This window comes from Schistocerca piceifrons, chromosome 1 (genome assembly GCF_021461385.2).
Source record: "Schistocerca piceifrons isolate TAMUIC-IGC-003096 chromosome 1, iqSchPice1.1, whole genome shotgun sequence".
NCBI lineage: Eukaryota > Metazoa > Arthropoda > Insecta > Orthoptera > Acrididae > Schistocerca > Schistocerca piceifrons.
In genome coordinates, this window is record NC_060138.1 from 598,103,322 (window position 1) to 598,123,014 (window position 19,693).

The window sequence follows — 19,693 nt, forward strand, 5'->3', positions numbered from 1 at the left end:
AAGAAAACTTATGTTAAAGTGACACGTTCCACATCATTACGAAATGTCGTATTCATGATCTATGGAACAAGGATTAATGTATGTATGTATGTATCACGTTCTGTGAGATCAAGGTCATCTCTGAGGCCATTGGTGCAAAATGACGGACGGTGGACGCATCGTTGAGACAGCTCATTGTTAAAATCACATAGTATAGTTGTTACTGAAGTGCACCTGTTGAATCGGAGAAGGCAAATAACTTTTGGTGTTGTGTTGACGTCGTCTCCACACGAAGTGCGATGTGTACTGAACGACGGATCGAGCGAGATTGTTCCACCAGAGAGACCTCTACAATCAACTACATGAAGCGGCAACTTACAACTGTCACCAAGGTAAACGTTTAGTTCTGATGCATAAATTAAAATTTATCTCAATATCCTCACTTGATTTATGCAAAAGATATAGTCTTGTAAACTCGGATGAATCCTCTTGAAACACCCTGTATTTCCAGCTCTTCCTGCTAAACTGACAGCCCGAGGTTTGGTCACACTTTTTTCTGTCCGTATTCTTTACAAAATTTGTATATTCCGTCTTTGTACGGCAGCTTGAGTTTAGGATGGAGATCATTGTCGCAACATTTTGCCTTTGTGTCCACAGACCCGCATCTCGTTCGAAATCGCGTACACGCCGCCAGGTGGCGCGGAAGTGGCAGGAGACGCAGTATTCGATGCGCTAGACGACGACCAGCAGATGCTAATCGACATCGAGCAGAACATCGCCAACCTGGAGCGCAACCTTCAGCTGGTCGGCCGGCGCGGCTCCTGGCAGTCAGACGACGGCGGCGGTGGTGGCGGAGGCGGTGGGGCCGGCTGCGGAGGCGGCAGGGGCGCGCGCGCCTTGCGCGTGCTGCGCCGCGGCACCTCGCTCACCAGCCCCACGGCCGCAGCACCCGACAAGTCCCCGGCGCCAGAGCGCAAGAGGTAAGCCACGGTACCTGCTGCATTCATGGATGCGTCACTTTACTCACTGGAGGCGAACGCTTCCACTCGTTAGAGACTTTCCAGATGAGTTTATTAATATTATGTAGCGGCGCTGGCCAGCACAAGTCACTGCTGGCATAACTGCGCTGGTAGCAGCAATTAGCTGGCGCAGCATTTCACCGACACAGTTGGCCTAAGTACGTTGGCACAACCACCCGTTTAGCAGCCATTAGTGGTGATTTCTCAAACTGGGGAACAATCAAGAATGGGGTGCCGTAAGGTTCGGTCTTGGGTCCTCTGCTGTTCTTAATATATATTAATGACTTGCCATTCTATATTCACGAAGATGCAAAGCTGGTACTTTTTGCCGATGATACAAGTATAGCTACCACAGACAGACAAGAATTAACTGGTGAAATTGTAAACGATGTTTTTCAGAAAATCATTAAGTGGTTCTCTGCAAATGGGCTCTCATTAAACTTTGACAAAGCACAGTACATTCAGTTCCACACAGTAAATGGAATGACACCATTAATAAATATAGACTTCAATCAGAAACCGGTAGCTAAGGTAGAATATTCAAAATTTCTAGGTGTATGCATTGATGAGGGGTTGAACTGAAAAAAACACACTGAGGATCTGCTGAAACGTTTGAGTTTAGCTACTTATGCTATTAGGGTCATTGCAAATTTTGGCGATATACATCTGAGTAAATTAGCTTAGCACGCCTATTTTCATTCTCAGCTTTCGTATGGCATCATATTCTGTGGTAACTCATCATTGAGTAAAAGAGTGTTCATTGCACAAAAGCGTATAATCAGAATAATTGCTGGAGTTCATCCAAGATCATCCTCCAGACACTTATTCAAAGAGCTAGAAATCTTCACTGTAGCCTCACAATATACAGGGTGAGTCACCTAACGTTACGCTGGTTATATTTGGTAAACCACATCAAATACTGACGAATCGATTCCACAGACCGAACGTGAGGAGAGGGGCTAGTGTAATTGGTTAATACAAACCATAAAAAAATGCACGGAAGTATGTTTTTAACACAAACCTACGTTTTTTTTAAATGGAACCCCGCTAGTTTTGTTAGCACATCTGAACATATAAACAAATACGTAATCAGTGCCGTTTGTTGCATTGTAAAATGTTAATTACATCCGGAGATATTGTAACCTAAAGTTGACGATTGAGTACCACTCCTCCGCTGTTCGATCGTGTGTATCGGAGAGCACCGAATTACGTAAGGATCCAAAGGGAACGGTGATGGACCTTAGGCACAGAAGAGACTGGAACAGCACATTACGTCCACATGCTAACACCTTTTTATTGGTCTTTTTCACTGACGCACATGTACATTACCATGAGGGGTGAGGTACACGTACACACGTGGTTTCCGTTTTCAATTACGGAGTGGAATAGAGTGTGTCCCGACATGTCAGACCAATAGATGTTCAATGTGGTGGCCATCATTTGCTGCACACAATTGCAATCTCTAGCGTAATGAATGTCGTACACGTCGCAGTACATCTGGTGTAATGTCGCCGCAGGCTGCCACAATAGATTGTTTCATATCCTCTGGGGTTGTAGGCACATGACGGTACACATTCTCCTTTAACGTACCCCAGAGAAAGAAGTCCAGAGGTGTAAGATCAGGAGAATGGGCTGGCCAATTTATGCGTCCTCCACGTCCTATGAAACGCCCGTCGAACGTGTACCTCACCCCTCATGGTAATGTACATGTGCGTCAGTGAAAAAGACCAATAAAAAGGTGTTAGCATGTGGACGTAATGTGCTGTTCCAGTCTCTTCTGTACCTAAGGTCCATCACCGTTCCCTTTGGATCCCTACGTAATTCGGTGCTCTCCGATACACACGATCGAACAGCGGAGGAGTGGTACTCAAGCGTCAACTTTAGGTTACAATATCTCCGGATGTAATTAACATTTTACAATGCAACAAACGGCACTGATTACGTATTTGTTTATATGTTCAGATGTGCTAACAAAACTAACGGGGTTCCATTTCAAAAAACGTAGGTTTGTGTTAAAAAACATACTTCCGTGCATTTTTTTATGGTTTGTATTAACCAATTACACTAGCCCCTCTCCTCACGTTCGGTCTGTGGAATCGATTCGTCAGTATTTGATGTGGTTTACCAAATATATCCAGCGGTAATGTTAGGTGACTCACCCTGTATATATTCACTTACGAAATTTGTTATTAACAATCCGAACGAATTCAAAAGTAATAGCAGTGTACATGGCTACAACACTAGACGAAACGATGATCTTCACTACTCAAGGTTAAATCTAACTTTGGCTCAGAAGGGGGTAAATTATGCTGCCAGAAACGTCTTTGTTCACTTACCTAATAGCATTAAAACTCTGACAGATAGCCATATAGCATTTAAAAGGAAATTAAAAGAATTTCTTAATGGCAGCTCCTTCCACTCATTAGATGAATTTTTGGATATAGGAAGTGGGTAATTTCCCAATCCCCCCTCCCAAAAAATTTAAAAATATTGAGTGTCATGTAATATTTTGTCTAATGTAATATCTTGTATAGACAATTTTTATTAACCTGACACGTTCCACATCATTACGAAGTGTCGTATTCATGATCTATGGAACAAGTACTAATCTAATCTAATCTAAAAGAAATCTAGTCCAATTCTGCATCGTTGCAACAGACGAACTACGCGGCCGCTGGGAATTTGCATGTTAACACATCTGGCCCTGTTACTTATAAATACTGTCCACGCAGTCGGTAAAAGGCATCTAACTCAGTGACAGCGCTGTGCAGCATGCTACCGCCATGTGAGCCAGAGAAGCAACGTCACTCTACCGCCATCTGCTGGTGTACTCACTCATGTCAGTCACTCTACAGGAACCCCACTGTGCACTCCAGAATCAGGTTCGATGGGTCTGGACTCGAATTAGGACCCCTCTAGTCACAGACGCATTTACTGACTACCAGCGAAAGTCGTCACCATCTAGACTTCGAGAACTGGGGTTCACTCCTTGGATGACACAAGCCAGCTTGAAAGCCATCACATGGTCAGATAGCAGCATCACTCAGACCCCACAGACCGTGAATCACGACTGCGTAACTAACATAACTATCACTAACTCAGCACCAGCAGTGCCAGGTGCCTTCCTAACAACCACACATCTCTCCAAGCCCCACTGCCTGTTTATGTAAGCTGTGGCTGGAATCCTCATAGGACAATGCTGCCACGGACCATGAATTCGACAACCACACCCCACTTGCTGGACGCTGCCATGGGAACTCTGATATATGCTGTACCAAAGAAGTAAATCAGTTAGTTTCAACCTGACTCTGATTGGATCTGCTCCTGCTCCCATTAGAGAAACCACACACATGTGGCAAGGTGGACATCCACACATCTACACAGGTATACTCCTCAGCCTCCAACAGGATCAATGCTATCCAGCACTCTTGACTTTGCTACAGCTATTATCACCTGCAGACAACCATTTCGAATTGTGGTGGAGGAATAAACTTTATTACCAGTATAGTGCCAACAACAGGCAGCTGCTATGGAGTTCGTCACAGCATTGTGTGCCAATGACTAGGATTTATTTCAAATTTTTTTCGCGTAAGACAGTTATGATTATTATTCCTTGAGATGGTGATGTTAAATCAAATTTCCACATGCGTTATAATACTCCACAGGCATACTACCATCGTGAACTTTCTGCATTCTTACCAAACAGGGTGTGTCCTGCTGCCTGTTTGGCGTTGCACTCGGAAAAGTCAGAGCCGCTTGTTCATTTCATTTACCTCACTACCGACTACTGGCTTCAACTGCTGCCAGTATGTGGCGCCATATGTAGCTCATTCATTCATTTAGTCCTTCGTTTCCTTCCTTTTTATTTGCTTTATTCCCTGAATGAGATAAGACATGGCGGTATGAGATATGAAACTGAATCAGATTTTTCAATTTATAATTAGCACAGCACAGTGCAGGACTTCAGTGGGACTAGAGTTTGGCTGGGGGGGGAGGGGGAGGGGTTCTTCAGCAACTTTAACTTTATTAACAGGCTGGGGGGGGGCCTCTTCAACAACCTTAATTTAAATTTATTAACAGTATGAGTCATACAATTACCAGAGCACATACCACAGGCAAAAAAACAAGGAATTTGCAGCCAGTTTCCTTGGATTCACACATAGTACAGTAACATAACAATTCAGGAAAATAAGCTCTCACTCCACAATAATAATAAAAACCTTAAGGTGATGGAAATGAATATAAAATCTGATAATCTTATCCAAACAATCTGATATCATCCAACGTAAACACTTCAGCACACTGAGATTAACTTTACAAAAGAGGCACTCAGAATAACTTACAACAACACATGGTAGTCAACAAGGTGCAGAAGGGCACCCCAGTACAACCAACACCTTAAGACAGACAACATGGACACCATAAACATTGTACAGTGACACAATAATCAAATGTACATCAACTACCAAGCTACATAGAAAAACAACTACAGTCACCAAAACCTTATCACTAAAATACAGTTCCTCAGATAACTCATTGCTTTACAATATTCAGGTCCACACAATCAGAGTATGTGTCATCAAAATATTGTATGCACACTTGAGGAAATTACAGGCCCAATAGCAGCCCCGCCATTTCATTGATTCAAAATCTTGCCAATACATTAATATCATCACAGCCTCAAAGACCAGCACAACAAAATGGTGCAAATCACTCTTATGCACAGCCTTCCATTAATAGTAATGGAAACCTTTCTACCACAAACACTTCCTTGTTCCTAGGTGCTGAATCCTCCAGACATATGGAGGCAAACACCATCTGCTGCTCCAGCCGAATGATGCATCACATTAGCAGCAGGCCTTTCACAGTGTTAACAGCCCACATCTCCCTGTCTTGATGCTTGCATGCTATATGCTCTGGCTCCATGTGGCACTGTCAAACTTCCTACAGCATGTCTTCACTTTCGTCATCAGATTCCAGCTCTGTTCCCCTGCAATTGCCTCACGGCGACCTGTGATCACCAAACCTCCATTGCACATAACCATGCAAGTACTGGCACATCTGGGGCTGGCCCTGCCATTACCAAGCGAACTTGGCCATCTTGCAAATGCCTAGGCCCAGCAGACTAGTCCACTGCTTCCTACAGCAATCTCTCGCTCGTTCCCAGAAGGTATAGCTGTTTACATTCAAATCATGCAAATCGTCTACACCGAATAGTGTTCACTGCACCAGCTCCATGAGCCAACCACACTGATGCAAAGCAAGCTTGGCTATCATGTACTGTGAGGCCTGCCGCATTGCATCAAGGCTTTTCAGGGGCTTCCATAGAAGTCAGGCCCATGCTCCCAGTACCAGTTTTCACCACAGTTTCATACTTCAGACTGCCGCTACCTGCCCCACATCGCCATAGCAAACCTCAATATGGTGCTGTGTCAGCCAGCTTGCTGATACCTACACACTCTAGCATTACTGAAGCACCTTAAATCACTGGTCAAAGGGAATTCAAGCATGCTGTGAACAAAATATTTTACAGCACTAACTCCACCCCCACCTCCAAAGGTGATCAACACCCTCATCTCATAAGAGGAAATGACACAGACTGGACAGCCATTGCAATAAAAATACAATTTCACAAACATGACTAGAATACAAAGCAGTGTCCACCACCAAGGCACTAAATAAGACAAGCATGCACAGATAAGTCAACTTGGGTGAGTGCTTCGGCCTGGCACTCACTTAGCACCCGATATAACAACATAAAAATTCATAAAATAAGCTCAAGCCCCACAATAATAATTAAAACTGTAAGGGGCATAAATGAATGTACAGTCTGACAATCATAACCAAATATTCATACATGATCCAAAATAAACACTGCACCACACTGATCAACTTTACAAAGAAGGTAGTAAAGTGTAACCTAGAACGAAACACATTAGTCAACAAGGTAGCACTATGGGCCCCACTATGCCAGCACCTTAAGCAACTACAGACAGACAACACAGACTACTTACACAATTTAGAGTGAAACAATAAAGAAACATACATCAGTGATCGTGGCATATAGGAAGGTAACATGAATCACTAAAAGCTTACCACTAAAACACAGTTCGTCAGATAATTCATTGCTTTACAATAGATAGTTAAAATACAAAACATTCATGTAAGGCACTGCTCCTCAAATTATATGTCCAATTGTGGACCCTCCATTTCATCGATTCAAAATCTTGCCATACACTAATGCAACTACAGGCTCAAAGCCCAGCACAACACAATGGCACATATCACTTATGCACAGCCTTCCAAACATCATAACGGAAATATTTCTTCTGCAAACACTTCCTGGCTCCCAGCTGTCGTATCTACTGGATGTACAGACGCAAACGCTGTCATCTGATCCAGCCAAACAACGCTTCACATTATTAACAGGCCATGTCCAGTGTTGACTATCCACAACCTCACTTCCTTGCCCCTTGCTGTCTCCACGCTATCCACTCTAAAGCCACCCATTCACAAGCCTTCCCCTGACGAGCTAGTCTGCCGTGACACGTTTGCCTTTCTGTTGTATGATTTTATAGCGGTCGGGTCCAGGGTCTGGGTGTGTCAGCTCTACCAGCACACCACTACCTGCCACCCCACACTCCAGTCTTTTCTCTTCTGTTCTGGCACGGTGTAAACTGCGTTGCGTCTGGGCACAGGTAGGGTCCACCACACAGTGGTCGGAGGGAGGGAGGGGGGAGGGGGGAGGGGGGACAGAGGGGGTTGGCCGACTTATCGGCCTGTGAATGGGCAGTTTAAGTCGAGTGTGAAAAGTGTGTTCACTTTCACTGTCCGATTCCAACTCTTGTCCACTGTGGCTGCTACACGCCGACCAGTTGTCGCCCCTCTTCCATCACATATACCTGTACAGCCACCAGAATATCCTGGGCTAGCCTAGCGAGTACCAAACAAGCTCGGCCGTCACGCTAATGTTTACCGTCAGGGACGCACTGCAGACTCGTCCGTCACTTTCCATGGCGAGCTAGCGCTGGCTCGCAGGAGATGTGGCCGATTCCGTAACCGTCGTATAACTCATGTACACTGAACTGCGTCCACTGTGACAACTCCATGAAACAGCCTTGCGTATGTTCAGGAAGCTCAGCCAACCTGCACTTCAAATCCCCGGCTGCACTGAGATTTGTCAGCTGCTGCCAACAGCAGTCAAGCATAGCCCCCCAGTCCCACTTACCACTCCATTTTCGTACTTTGAACTGCCCTTCGATGCCCGTTATCGGTACGGCACAGCTTGGGCGCAAATCGCCCACTAGGAGCGGAGTGGCGCGCCTTACCTGCATTGGTACAAACTGGTGGCTGAGGTCCCATTTTAAGCATGCTGTGAAATAACCATTTCACAGCGCGTGTATGACGAAGTTATTTCTCTTTTGCCTATTGGAGATCCAAACATCATCCCTTTCAATTATGTACACACAGCTTTTATCCAGTTTTATACTGGACTGCAGTACGTCTCTTGTATAAAATGCACTGCACATTACAAGTTTACCAAGGAAAAGACGGCTGCAGAATCTAAGCTGCATTGAAACTGGGGGGGGGGGGGGGGGGGGGTATCGCATGGACTCTATTCAAAAGTAATAAATTTTTTTTACATAACGGTATATGGCGTGAAAGCTTGCTGGATAAAGATTGTCAAACACTAAGCAAGTGAATTTGTAACGTATTACGTTATTATCAGCTGCTCCGTATCTACCACTGTTGAAAAACAGTGTGTATCTGGTGCTGTACTTGTTGCTGTCAGAGGTGATAGCTGAGAATGAGGGACTAAAGCAGACCATATATTAATGTCCCCTCCAAAATACATGCACCGAAGACTCACACAACCAAAAACGTTTTGCAAAGGAGTTTAGATGGGCTTCATTTTAATGTGGCAGCAGTCTTCAGTAATTTTTTAAGTGCCTATAATTAATTAGACTTGAAACGTTAGTTGATTACTACTTTTAGTGTGTATACCCTCAACGAAATACGAGTAGGCTACCAGGAGCTGTCATCGGTATTTGGGTATCTACATCTCACAGTATACGTGAGAAGACATGTGACTAAATTAACACCGCAATTGTGTAGCCATGGAGTTCAACAGCTGATACTCGGTCTAATCATGGCCAGCTGCAATTTACTTCTTACATTAGTACCTATTTGAATAGCGTAAAATACAGGAAAAACTCTTTCCAAATTTCCATAAGTCACACGAAAAAACACGACTTAGTCAGAAGCAGATATCAACAATGGCTATAAGAGATTTTACATACTAATTACAACGATTTACTTCACGGGGATTTTCGCAACATATCTTAATTTGTCGTGTATAGACTGCAACATATGTTTCGGCAGCCGCAAGAACTGCAACATATGTTTCGGCAGTCGCAAACTAGATTTGTGAACATATCAATAGAATCATAGAACTAATACTATTCTTTAATACGACAATTAGGCAGAATCTGAGAGTGCAATGTGGCTTATCGGTTAAGTAATGAGAAGCATTTAAAGCAAGTAACTGCACAGCAATGCAGTATAAAAATAATTAAAAGAAGTTAAACGCTTTGTTGCACCCCAAAATGAATTCAGTGCTCATACTTAGATTTTTTTAACTTTTCACTCGACGAGCTCCGAGCCAAGCATGTCAGTACCAAACTGGTGTGGCAGTCAGTGTGCCAACACAGCGTACTTCCAATGCAGCACAAGGCGAGGCACTAGTTGAGCTTTGCCACGGAACCTCCGAGCGAGGGAAGCAAAAGACCAAACACCACAATACATGCTAACAGAGCGGTATGAAGAGCTCACCGACATAACCAGTCATGTCACTATTCTGTCCGTGCTACCAGTACCAGAGGGAATGACAGACTTTTGAGTATCATTGAAACCGCAACAAGCTGATCGAAGATGGTCTGCCTGCTACTTGCTTGCTGGCTTTGACGCCGAGATACAGCCATTCTGATGCAAGCCACAGTTGTGGCTTGCTACTGCAGTTTCCTCGGACACTGTGGATGAAGACAAGATTGCTGTGCCAGTATCCCTCACTACCGAAACTCGTTCGTGGATGATCTGCAAGCTGTCATCCTCAAACCGTCCATGCATGGAGGTGGACACTGCGTGAGCATCTGCTGCTGTCTTGGTCGTTCCATGGTGGGAGACCAAGGTCTATCCTTCAACGACAACCATCATCCTGGGCAGCCACCTGATGCCTCAGAAGGGTTGGAATAATTTTAAGAAAAAACATCTGGAAGGTGGACCCACATATTTCGTCATTTCTCATGTCATGGAATACACTTTATTGCTTAACAACAATTATTATGATTAAAAATTAAAAACCTTGTCAAAAATGAATGACATTTCCTGCAGTAATTTAAAGAACTTAAACAGGATCAATTCCTTAGTAAAACACTTTAACAATTTGTACCGTTAAGAACACGGCTTAAAACCAGGAATATATGTAAGTCCCGAAATACAAGTAAGAAGTCACACCAACTAGGCGTGACTGCTGGATGGTTCAATAAACTGACTTTTACCGGTAAAATGAATTGCAAATGACTGCCACTAAAAGTATAACCTTTACCAAGCATGGATACAACTTGAAAAAAAGAGATAACGCACACCCAGAGTATAGAAAGGATAACAAGTCACGCCACTGACTGTGGATGTTGGAAAGCCCATAAAATTTATAAACCTTAGTAAAACCCCTTAAGCAATAAAATACAATCCCAAAAATACACGAAAAGCGGGAATGCATACAATTTAAATGTGACTCCCGACTGGAACACACCAGAAGAAACATTAATAATGGCCCTTAAATCAATATACAATCCCTAAAACCACAAGAAAAGTGACAAATCACAGCAACCAGTTATCCCAGCAAACTGGCAGCAACCACGCAAGTTTGACAATGAATGGAGTGAGCTAACGACTGCAGACAAAAAAACTCAACAGTTCATACTCAAAGTAAAAGTCGTTAAAACTTAATTCGCCCCAGAACTAGCAAAATGGGGACTGCAAGATTTAAACAAGTTGTTAATGGGGAAATATAATCAAAAGGGGCTTTGGACTTGCAGAACTCACCTTAAGGCTTGTCTGCTTGCGCAACTCTCAACATCTGAGTAGATCATTAGTTCCGGAATTTACTGGGCAATACTCCGGCATGACATGTACCAAAACAATCAAATTTACTTAACCTGAGCTAACACGAGGTGTCTGGCTGTGGGCAAACCTAGCCGTCGAGGGACGGAAGTGTCGCCACAGCAGAGAGTATTCATACACTTGCAGTGAATACTATATGAAACAAGCAGGTTGAAATCCGCACACTGATCGGTTACCATCCACACAATCACTCGCAGGCATAAGGAACATGACGAGTCCAGTTCAACATTAACACAGACGTGGGCTCATGATAACATGTATCAATAAAAGATCAACATTTGACTTCATTCAGAGGCGAAAGAGCCTTGAGTTGCAGCATTCCAAGCAAGGGTGTTCTTACTTCTAACCCGTGCACATGATCGACAGGTGTCGTAATGTTTAAGCCTCCAGGGTTGGCCCAGTGCTTGTTGACAAGGTGGCACGCGGCGTCAGTTGTAAACTGACAATGTCACCACTTCACGAGCTCCAAGCCCGGGCAGTACGACTGCCGCAAAAACCAACTCGCTAGCCACGTGGCCTCCCACTAACTGCCGGTGCCACGGCCCGCCACAACACATTCCTTGACTAAAAATCCTTGCTCTGGGAATACGACAAGGTCGATATCGGCTGTACAAGTAGTTAGTGGCGCCAGCGCAGTGGCATGCCCGCCAAAATTAAAGCCACCACGGCTCATCACTTAAGAGCACACTGCGCTGCACACGAGAGCGATGTGGTGTGGAGTCGCCCTGTGCTGCACAAACGTCTGGAACAGTCAACACCTACTCATCTTCCCTGCTGCATCCTGCATGGCGACTCGCCCACGCCGCTCACTGACCTACAGCACTAGCGCCACTACTAGTTAGACAGTCCACGTGCAATGGAAATAGTTTAGATCTTGTAGCTGCAAACAGGCCTGACGTTATCGATGGCGTCAGTAAAGGGACAGGAATTAGTGACCATGATGTCATCATAGCGGCTACAGTAACTAAAGTTAATAAATCAGGAAGGTTAAGTAAGTACGCTGGGGTGACAAAGTCATGTGATAGCGATATGCACATATACAGATGGCGGAAGTATCGCTTACACTAGGTAAAAAAGGGCAATTCATTGGCGGAACTGTCATTTCCGCTCAGGTGATTCATGTGAAAAGGTTGTCGACGTGATTGTGGCCGCACGACGGGAATAAACAGACTTTGAACGCGGAATGGTATTTGCGGTTGGACACATAGAAAATTCCATTTCGGGAATCGTTAGGCAGTTCAACATTTCGAGATCCACAGTGTCAATACTGTGCTGAGAATACCAAATTTGAGGCATTACCTCTTACCACGGACAACGTAGTGGCCGACGGCCTTCACTTAACGACGAAGAGCAACGGCATTTGCGTAGAGTTTTCAGTGCCAACAGACAAGCAACATTGCGCAAAATAATCTCAGAAATCAATGTGGCACGTACGGCACGGCGAACATATTTCTTAGGACAGTTCAGCGAAATTACGCGTTAATAGACTTGGGTAGTGGAAGGCCGAAGCGAGCGCCTTTGCTAACAGCAAGACATCGCCTGCAGCCTCTCTTCTGGGCTCGTGACCCTATCGGTTGGATCCTAGACCACTGGAAGATCGTGGCTTGGTCAGATGAGTCCCGATTTCCCTTGCTAAAACCTGATGGTAGAATTCGAGGTTGGCACAGACCCCACAAAGCGATGGACTCAAGTTGTCAACAAGGCACTGCGTAACCTAGTGGTGGCTTCCTGATAGAGTGGGCTGTGTTTACATGGAATGTACTGGGTCCTCTGGTCCAGCTGAACCGATCATTGATTGGAAGTGTTTATGTACGGATATTTGGAGACTATTTCCATCCGAACAACTATAGAATTTTTGTAGATGACAATGCGCCATGTCACCGGACCACACTAGTTCGCGATCGCTTTGACGAATATTCTGGATAATTCGAAAAAATTGTTTGGCCACCCAGATCGCCCGAGATGAATCCCATCGAACATTTATGGGACGTAATCGAGAGGTCGGTCTGTGCACAGAACTCTGCATCGACAACACTTTTGCAATTATTGATGTCTGAAGGGGACTTCCAACGACTTGTTGAGCCCATGCCACGTTGAGTTACCGCACTACGCCGAGAAAAGGAAGTCCCACGCGATGTTAGGACATATCCTAAGACCTTTGTAACCTCAGTGTATTTTTGACAGAAAGAGCACATAAGCAATTGTTAGAATTCCACTTAGACAATGAATTGACATTTTTAGTTCCAATATGACGAACGTTGAGGAATTGTAGGTAAAGTTTTAGCGGATTGTAAATCGCGCACTGGAGAAGTATGTGCCGAGTAAGTGGATTAAGGGCGGAAAAGGCACCATCGAGGTTTAACAACGGAATTCAGGAAATACTGAGGAAGCAAAGGCTGTTGCATTCTCGGTTCAAAAGAGAATGCATGAATGACGGTAGGCAAAAGCTAGTAGAAACTTGAGCGCTGTAAAAAGATTAACGCGCGAATCATAGTAATACCACCTGAATGACTTAGCAAAAAATCTTGCCGAGAACCCCAGAAAATTCTGGTCCCATGTTAAATCGTTAAGCGGGTCTAAGGTTTCTTTCTATCCAATCATTTGTTGACCTGTCTGATGTGGCAGTAGAAGACTGCAAAAAGAAAGCCAAAGTTTTAAATTTTGCATTTAAGAAATCGTTCACGCAGGGGAATCGTACAAACATACCGTTTCACCATCGCACAAGCCGGTCGCTGTGGCCTAGCGGTTCTAAGCGCTTCGGTCTGGAACCGCACTGCTGCTACGGTTGCAGGTTCGAATCCTGCCTCGGGCATGGATGTGTGTGATGTCCTTAGGTTAGTTAGTTTTAAGTCTAGGGGACTGATGACCTCAGATGTTAAGCCCCATAGTGCTTAGAGCCATTTGAACCATTTGAACCATCGCACACACTCCCGTATGGAGGACGTAGCAATAAGCATTCCTAGCTTAGAGAAACAACTGAAAGAGTTGAAAGCAAATAAGTGACCAGGTCCAAACCGAATCCCAGTTCGGTTTTGGAAAAGTGCAATATGGCACTGGTCCCTTACTTAGCTTGCATTTATCGTGAATCTCCCGCCAAGCGCAAAGTCCCAACCGACTGGAAAAAAGCGCAGGCGACTCCTATATATAAGAAACTAAAAGAACAGCGTCCCAGAATAACAGACAGTATCCTCAGCATCGGTTTCTGTAGAATTCTTGAACATATTCTCCTTTGGAATGTAATAAATTTCCTTGAGACGAAAAAGTTTATGACCACGAATCAGCACGGTTTTAGAAAGCACCACTCGTGTGAAACTCAGCTTGCCCTTTTCTTACATCATGTCTTGCGAACCATGGATGAAAGGCAAGAGGCATTCCATACTCCAGATTCAATATTCCTAGATTTCGGAAAAATATTTGACTTAGTGCTCCAGTACAGACTGTTAACAAAGGTGTAAGCATAAATTCCCAGTTATGTCAGTTGCTCGAAGACTTCGTGAGTAATAGAACCCATTAAGTTGCCCTCGATTGCAAGTGCCCATCAGAGACAATGATATCGTCAGGAGTGGCTCAGGTAAGTGTGATAATACCGCTGTTATTTTCTACATGCATAAATGATCTGGTGGATAGGGTAAACCACAATCTGCGTCTATTTGCTGATGGTGCCGTGGTGTACCACATAACATAGCACCCCCGGTCTTCAGTGGAGGATTTTATAGATCAGCATTTGTCACAAGCGATAACAGATCATTCTGACAGCCCATTGGACGCAGCAGTGATCATTGTAAAAAATAAATCACCAGATTATACAAATAAATATAGATTTTGCTGTGGTTGCAGATACCTCAACTCTAAGATAGTGACTGGCACATACATGATTCCAAACATTACAGAAACGTTGGACAATTTAGGAGAGTGCAAGTACTTTTCAGTGATGGATCTAAGAAACGGATGTCACCAGACAGAGGTAGGCCTGGAGTAGAGACTAAAGACAACATTCACAGTACCATTGGGTCTTTACCTGTACCATAGGATGCTGTTTCGGCTCAAAAACACGCCAGCCTCATTCCGGATGTTATTAGATAGAGTGCTACATGGACTGAAGCCTAAAAAGTGCCTGGACTATTTGGACAATGTCATTGTATTATCAATAGATATGCTGGAACATGCGAAACGCTTGGAACACATGTTCAGCAGACTAAAATCAACATGTCTGGTGCTTAGCACAGGTAAATACCATTCTCTGCCGAAACAGGTGAATTACCTTGGACATGTGTCTAGAGAGAAAGGTGTTCAAGCTGATGCCTGCCTAATAGAGGCAATCTGGAACTTTACAACACCACAATCCACAAAGGAGCTGCACTTGTTTCTGGGCTTATGATAAATATTATCGACAATTTGTAAAAACTTTTGCACAAATTGCAGGACTATTGAATCAGTTATTAAGGAAGGATGTAGGAAGGATGTGAATATCCAGTGGTCAGCGGAATGTAAAATGGCGTTTGAATCAGTGAGGATAGCATTAGTTTCTGATCCAGTATTGATCATTCCTGATTCTGAGAATGAATTTATCCTCTCATGCAACGACAGTAATGGGATGGTTGGTTCTACTTTGGCCAAAATATCGATGGAAAGGAACATCCAGTAGCATATGCATAAGGACAGCTGAACAAAGCTGAGTGCAGCTCCTCCACTGCAGAGATAAAATGCTAGCAGTTATAAATGGAATAGCATATTTTTGTTATTATTTATATGAATAGAAATTGAAAGTAATAAAAGATCATGTTTTTTGTTATTATTTATAGGAACAGAAATTGAAGGTAATAAAAGATCATGAATCATTGAAATAGCTGTTAGGGCTGAAAGATCCTTTGAGTTGGTTAATAAGATGTGCACTCACACTCAGTGAGTTCAATTATGAGGTTATTCATAAAATAAACATGAAGATTGTAACGTACCTACACCAAATACAACCTATATTCGTCTGTGAAAATGGACGCGATAAGCAACCTGTGCTATCAGTAATCGAAATCTAGCCTGCATAACACTGTGTGCGTGTTGTCTGAGTGTCAGTTTGACTGTCCTTTAAGCCCTCAACAAATCGTTACATGAAAAACCTAAAACTAACATTTGGATAAGCTATCTCAGTGCGTATTTGAATAAGAATTTACAAGTGATAAAAAATCTGCTTGTGCAACGGAATTTACTGGATTAGAGTACATGACATGTTGTGGTGTGCCAGTGTCAATGTTTTGGCCCTACGTTTTGCACTCACCTCTTTAGATGACTGCCTTTTTCCAAGTGGTTTACAGCAATTCGCAGCACATGCAGCAGCAACGGTAAAGCTTATTGTTACTAAGAATGAATTTAATAAAAAGGAGTTTGCTTGGGGCTTGTTAACTACTACGTAACTTGTAAGAAGGGTTTTCGTAAATTAAGTCTATTTAAAAACTTCAGAAATCATCATGACCAATAATAGTTTGACAAGTATTAATAATGGCGAAATGTCTGACAATGACCTTATAAGTATCAATAATGGCTGAGTGGCAGATTAAAAAATTATTTTAATTTCAAAGTTACGTTAACATTTAGTAACCACAGCATATTTATGAATTAGATGTGGATAATAATTATTATTATTTGGAGGATAAGGAGACTTCTTTAATTGGCAAGCAAAACATGGGATTATTTCAAACTCGGACTAATAATCACGAGCCTAACCCTGCAATTGCTCTTCACGCTATGCTTGCGAATTTTACCTTGAATTCCATCTTCAAGCATAGTTAAGCCACCTAAATCTATCCTGGCCATATAAATTATATCAGGCCGTGAGTGTGGTAAGGTCTGCCATCACCGACGTGAGAACAGCTTGGCACGTCTTTTATCTCTGAGCTCTCTACCAACACTACTGAAATTTTACTCACGTAGATAGACCTCGTATGACAACAACGCTTTCTATCGCGCTCCCATGTTTCGCCCTCAAATTGTTACTATCGATATCAGAGTGATTATTTATTTCCGAGGACTATCGCCATTCAAGGTTGTGTACAGCAGGAAAATGCTGTTCCTCATTATTTATTTCCGAGGACTATCGCCATTCAAGGTTCTGTACAGCAGGAAAATGCTGTTCCTCTATGGCATGACCTAACTGTGAATCAGTGAAAAGATACGTGAAGAGGATAAGTGTGGTGTCGCAGAGAGCGAAGTGAACCAACACTAAAGCCTTCGAACAATAAGAGCAGTTGGATTATCATGTAGGACAACTACCTCAATACTGAGCGTGTGAATGGGTGTTAGTCACTAATTCTTACATGACTAAGGGAAAAATAAAGAAGTTCTTGACAAAGTTTAAGTGTCATTATGAAGTCACTCAGATTACTTCAGCAGTGAATCTTAAAGCGAAGTTTCCAACAAAGGCGTCTACTATTCATGTTGAGTTAAACCGTTTAAAGGAATGGTGGATCCATTTCTACAAATTCTAGCAACCTAGTCAGTGCATATGAAAACGACCAAGAAAGTCAAGAAGCGTTTACCAGTAGATAAACATCATACATATAGCGTATCTTATATGTTGAGCTCACATGACAATTAGTAATATCCAACTTTTATTACGTCAAGATCTATTCAATACAACTTCCATTTTTTTTTTATTCTTGTTCAAGTGCTATTGTGATTCTATATTTATCTTAGTTACCACGGATCGTTCAGTTTGTGTTTTTAATGAGGGTTATTTCATAGTTGATTTGTTTTGTATATGCATTTTCGAAGGAGAGAGGGAAAGATAAAAGTTGCTCTCCTCAGGTGGCAGACTAAGAGATGGTTTGTTGTAGTCCTACATGTCACCAGCGAACGAATGATGCGTACACTCACAATTAGCCATAAGAGTCAGGTGTGCTGTTGGCCAGACAGATGTATGTGCTGCTAAGCAATCACCAGTGGACATTGAACTTGACTTTTTATGTGTGAGAAATAAGGAACAACGTTCACAGGTTGAAAGAAGCATTCGTAGAGCTACAGAGAGAAGAACAAAAGGACAAAGTTTTCACCAAGATACAGGGCGAATCCAAGAACTGAGGCTGTCACGTCGCAAATTCAGAGTTCACCTTGCGAAAATAATTGACATTGTACCACAGAGGCTAATTTATTAAGAAAAAGAGAGTGATTGGAAGCAGCAGGAAGTGTATTGAAGAAAGTATTCGAAACAGCGGATGACGAAGATACATAGAAGTTGAATGACATGACTGGGCAAGTACACTGATGGCACGCACCACTAAAACTGCAGTACGTTGAATGGCATACTACGCAACTGTCGAGTTTAGAACAGAGTATTCTAAACAGCACCAAGCCGGTACGTGAGCTAACGCTGAGTTAGCGCTGAACACACAGGATCCAATGAAACAGTAACAGCAGTTTGGGAAAAATACAGAATTGGCTGAGCATACTAGACAGCAAAGTGACAGTACCTGGATTTTACGAGCATTAGCAGATAGACTCAGTGGTGCAAGAACGAGGGTAGCGTTATTACAAGAAGCAGTTTGCCTCGTGGTAAACAGGCATCCGAGCTCGGCACTATTGCCGCCACAACAATCCTTGACAGAGTTGAACCTAGCGAAAAAAGAGTTTCCTGCAGAACTGCAGCATGTGACAGAGATGACAGAAAAGAACTTGGAACTATTTTAGTACGTAGCAACTGTAGAACTGAGTATGGACACAGCAAGATTGTATGTATTGAACAGATTGTTGGTAGCAGGAATGAATGCAAGGTACCAGTGTTATGCAATTCATCCTTAACCAGGAATATGGACTAATGTTGTGAAGATAGGAGGCGTGTTGCACCCTCGAATGAGTTCTGCATTTAGTCGTAAACGTGTTCAAATTTTTACTGGGTGAGTTCAGAGGCAAGCAGGCCAGCTCAGAACCAGTATGTCAATTAGGATGTCAACATGGTTTTCCGATAATGTAGCAGAAGGCAAGGCATTAGCCGAACGTTGCCACGCAACCTCGCAGCGAGGGAAGCAAATGAGCAAAAATCGCAATCCATCATAACAGGGCAGTGTGAAGTAATGCTCTGTATCTCCAATCACCACAGCGCCACTGCAACACTAAAATGTTGAAGAAAGACCTGATCTCAGCAGCCAAGGACAGTTACTGAGCCACCACAATAACTCCCAGAACGCTGACAAGTCCAGTAACCCAGGGCAAATTCGCTCATTCAGCTAGAGCCTCTGTGTCAAAGGCGAGAGTTCTGCTTCTTAAACAACTGCTCAGAGCTCACGGACGCATTCAGTCAGGCTGCCATTCTGTCGCTATTGCCAGTAACATAGAGAATGGCAGTCTCATGAGTTTCAGTGAAACTACGACAAGCCAGCCGATGATGGTCTGTCTGGTACCTGCTTGCTGACTTCGACACCGAGACACAGCCATTCCAATGCAAGTCACAGCTATGGTCTACCACTGCAGCTTACTTGATTTTCGCAGATGAGGAGATGATTAATATGCTGCCAGCCCTGCACCAC

At 43.3% G+C, this 19,693-nt stretch overlaps 1 protein-coding gene across 1 annotated transcript in view; it reads left to right on the top strand.

The window, feature by feature from the left end:
- The window catches only part of LOC124755559 (otoferlin-like), a 461,140-nt gene that overhangs the window by 130,806 nt on the left and 310,641 nt on the right, over positions 1 to 19,693 (top strand). The window contains exons 4-5 of the mRNA XM_047249045.1: positions 637 to 823; positions 857 to 959. Of these exons, the coding sequence (XP_047105001.1) occupies positions 637 to 823; positions 857 to 959 (290 nt within the window). The remainder of the gene's footprint in view (positions 1 to 636; positions 824 to 856; positions 960 to 19,693) is intronic.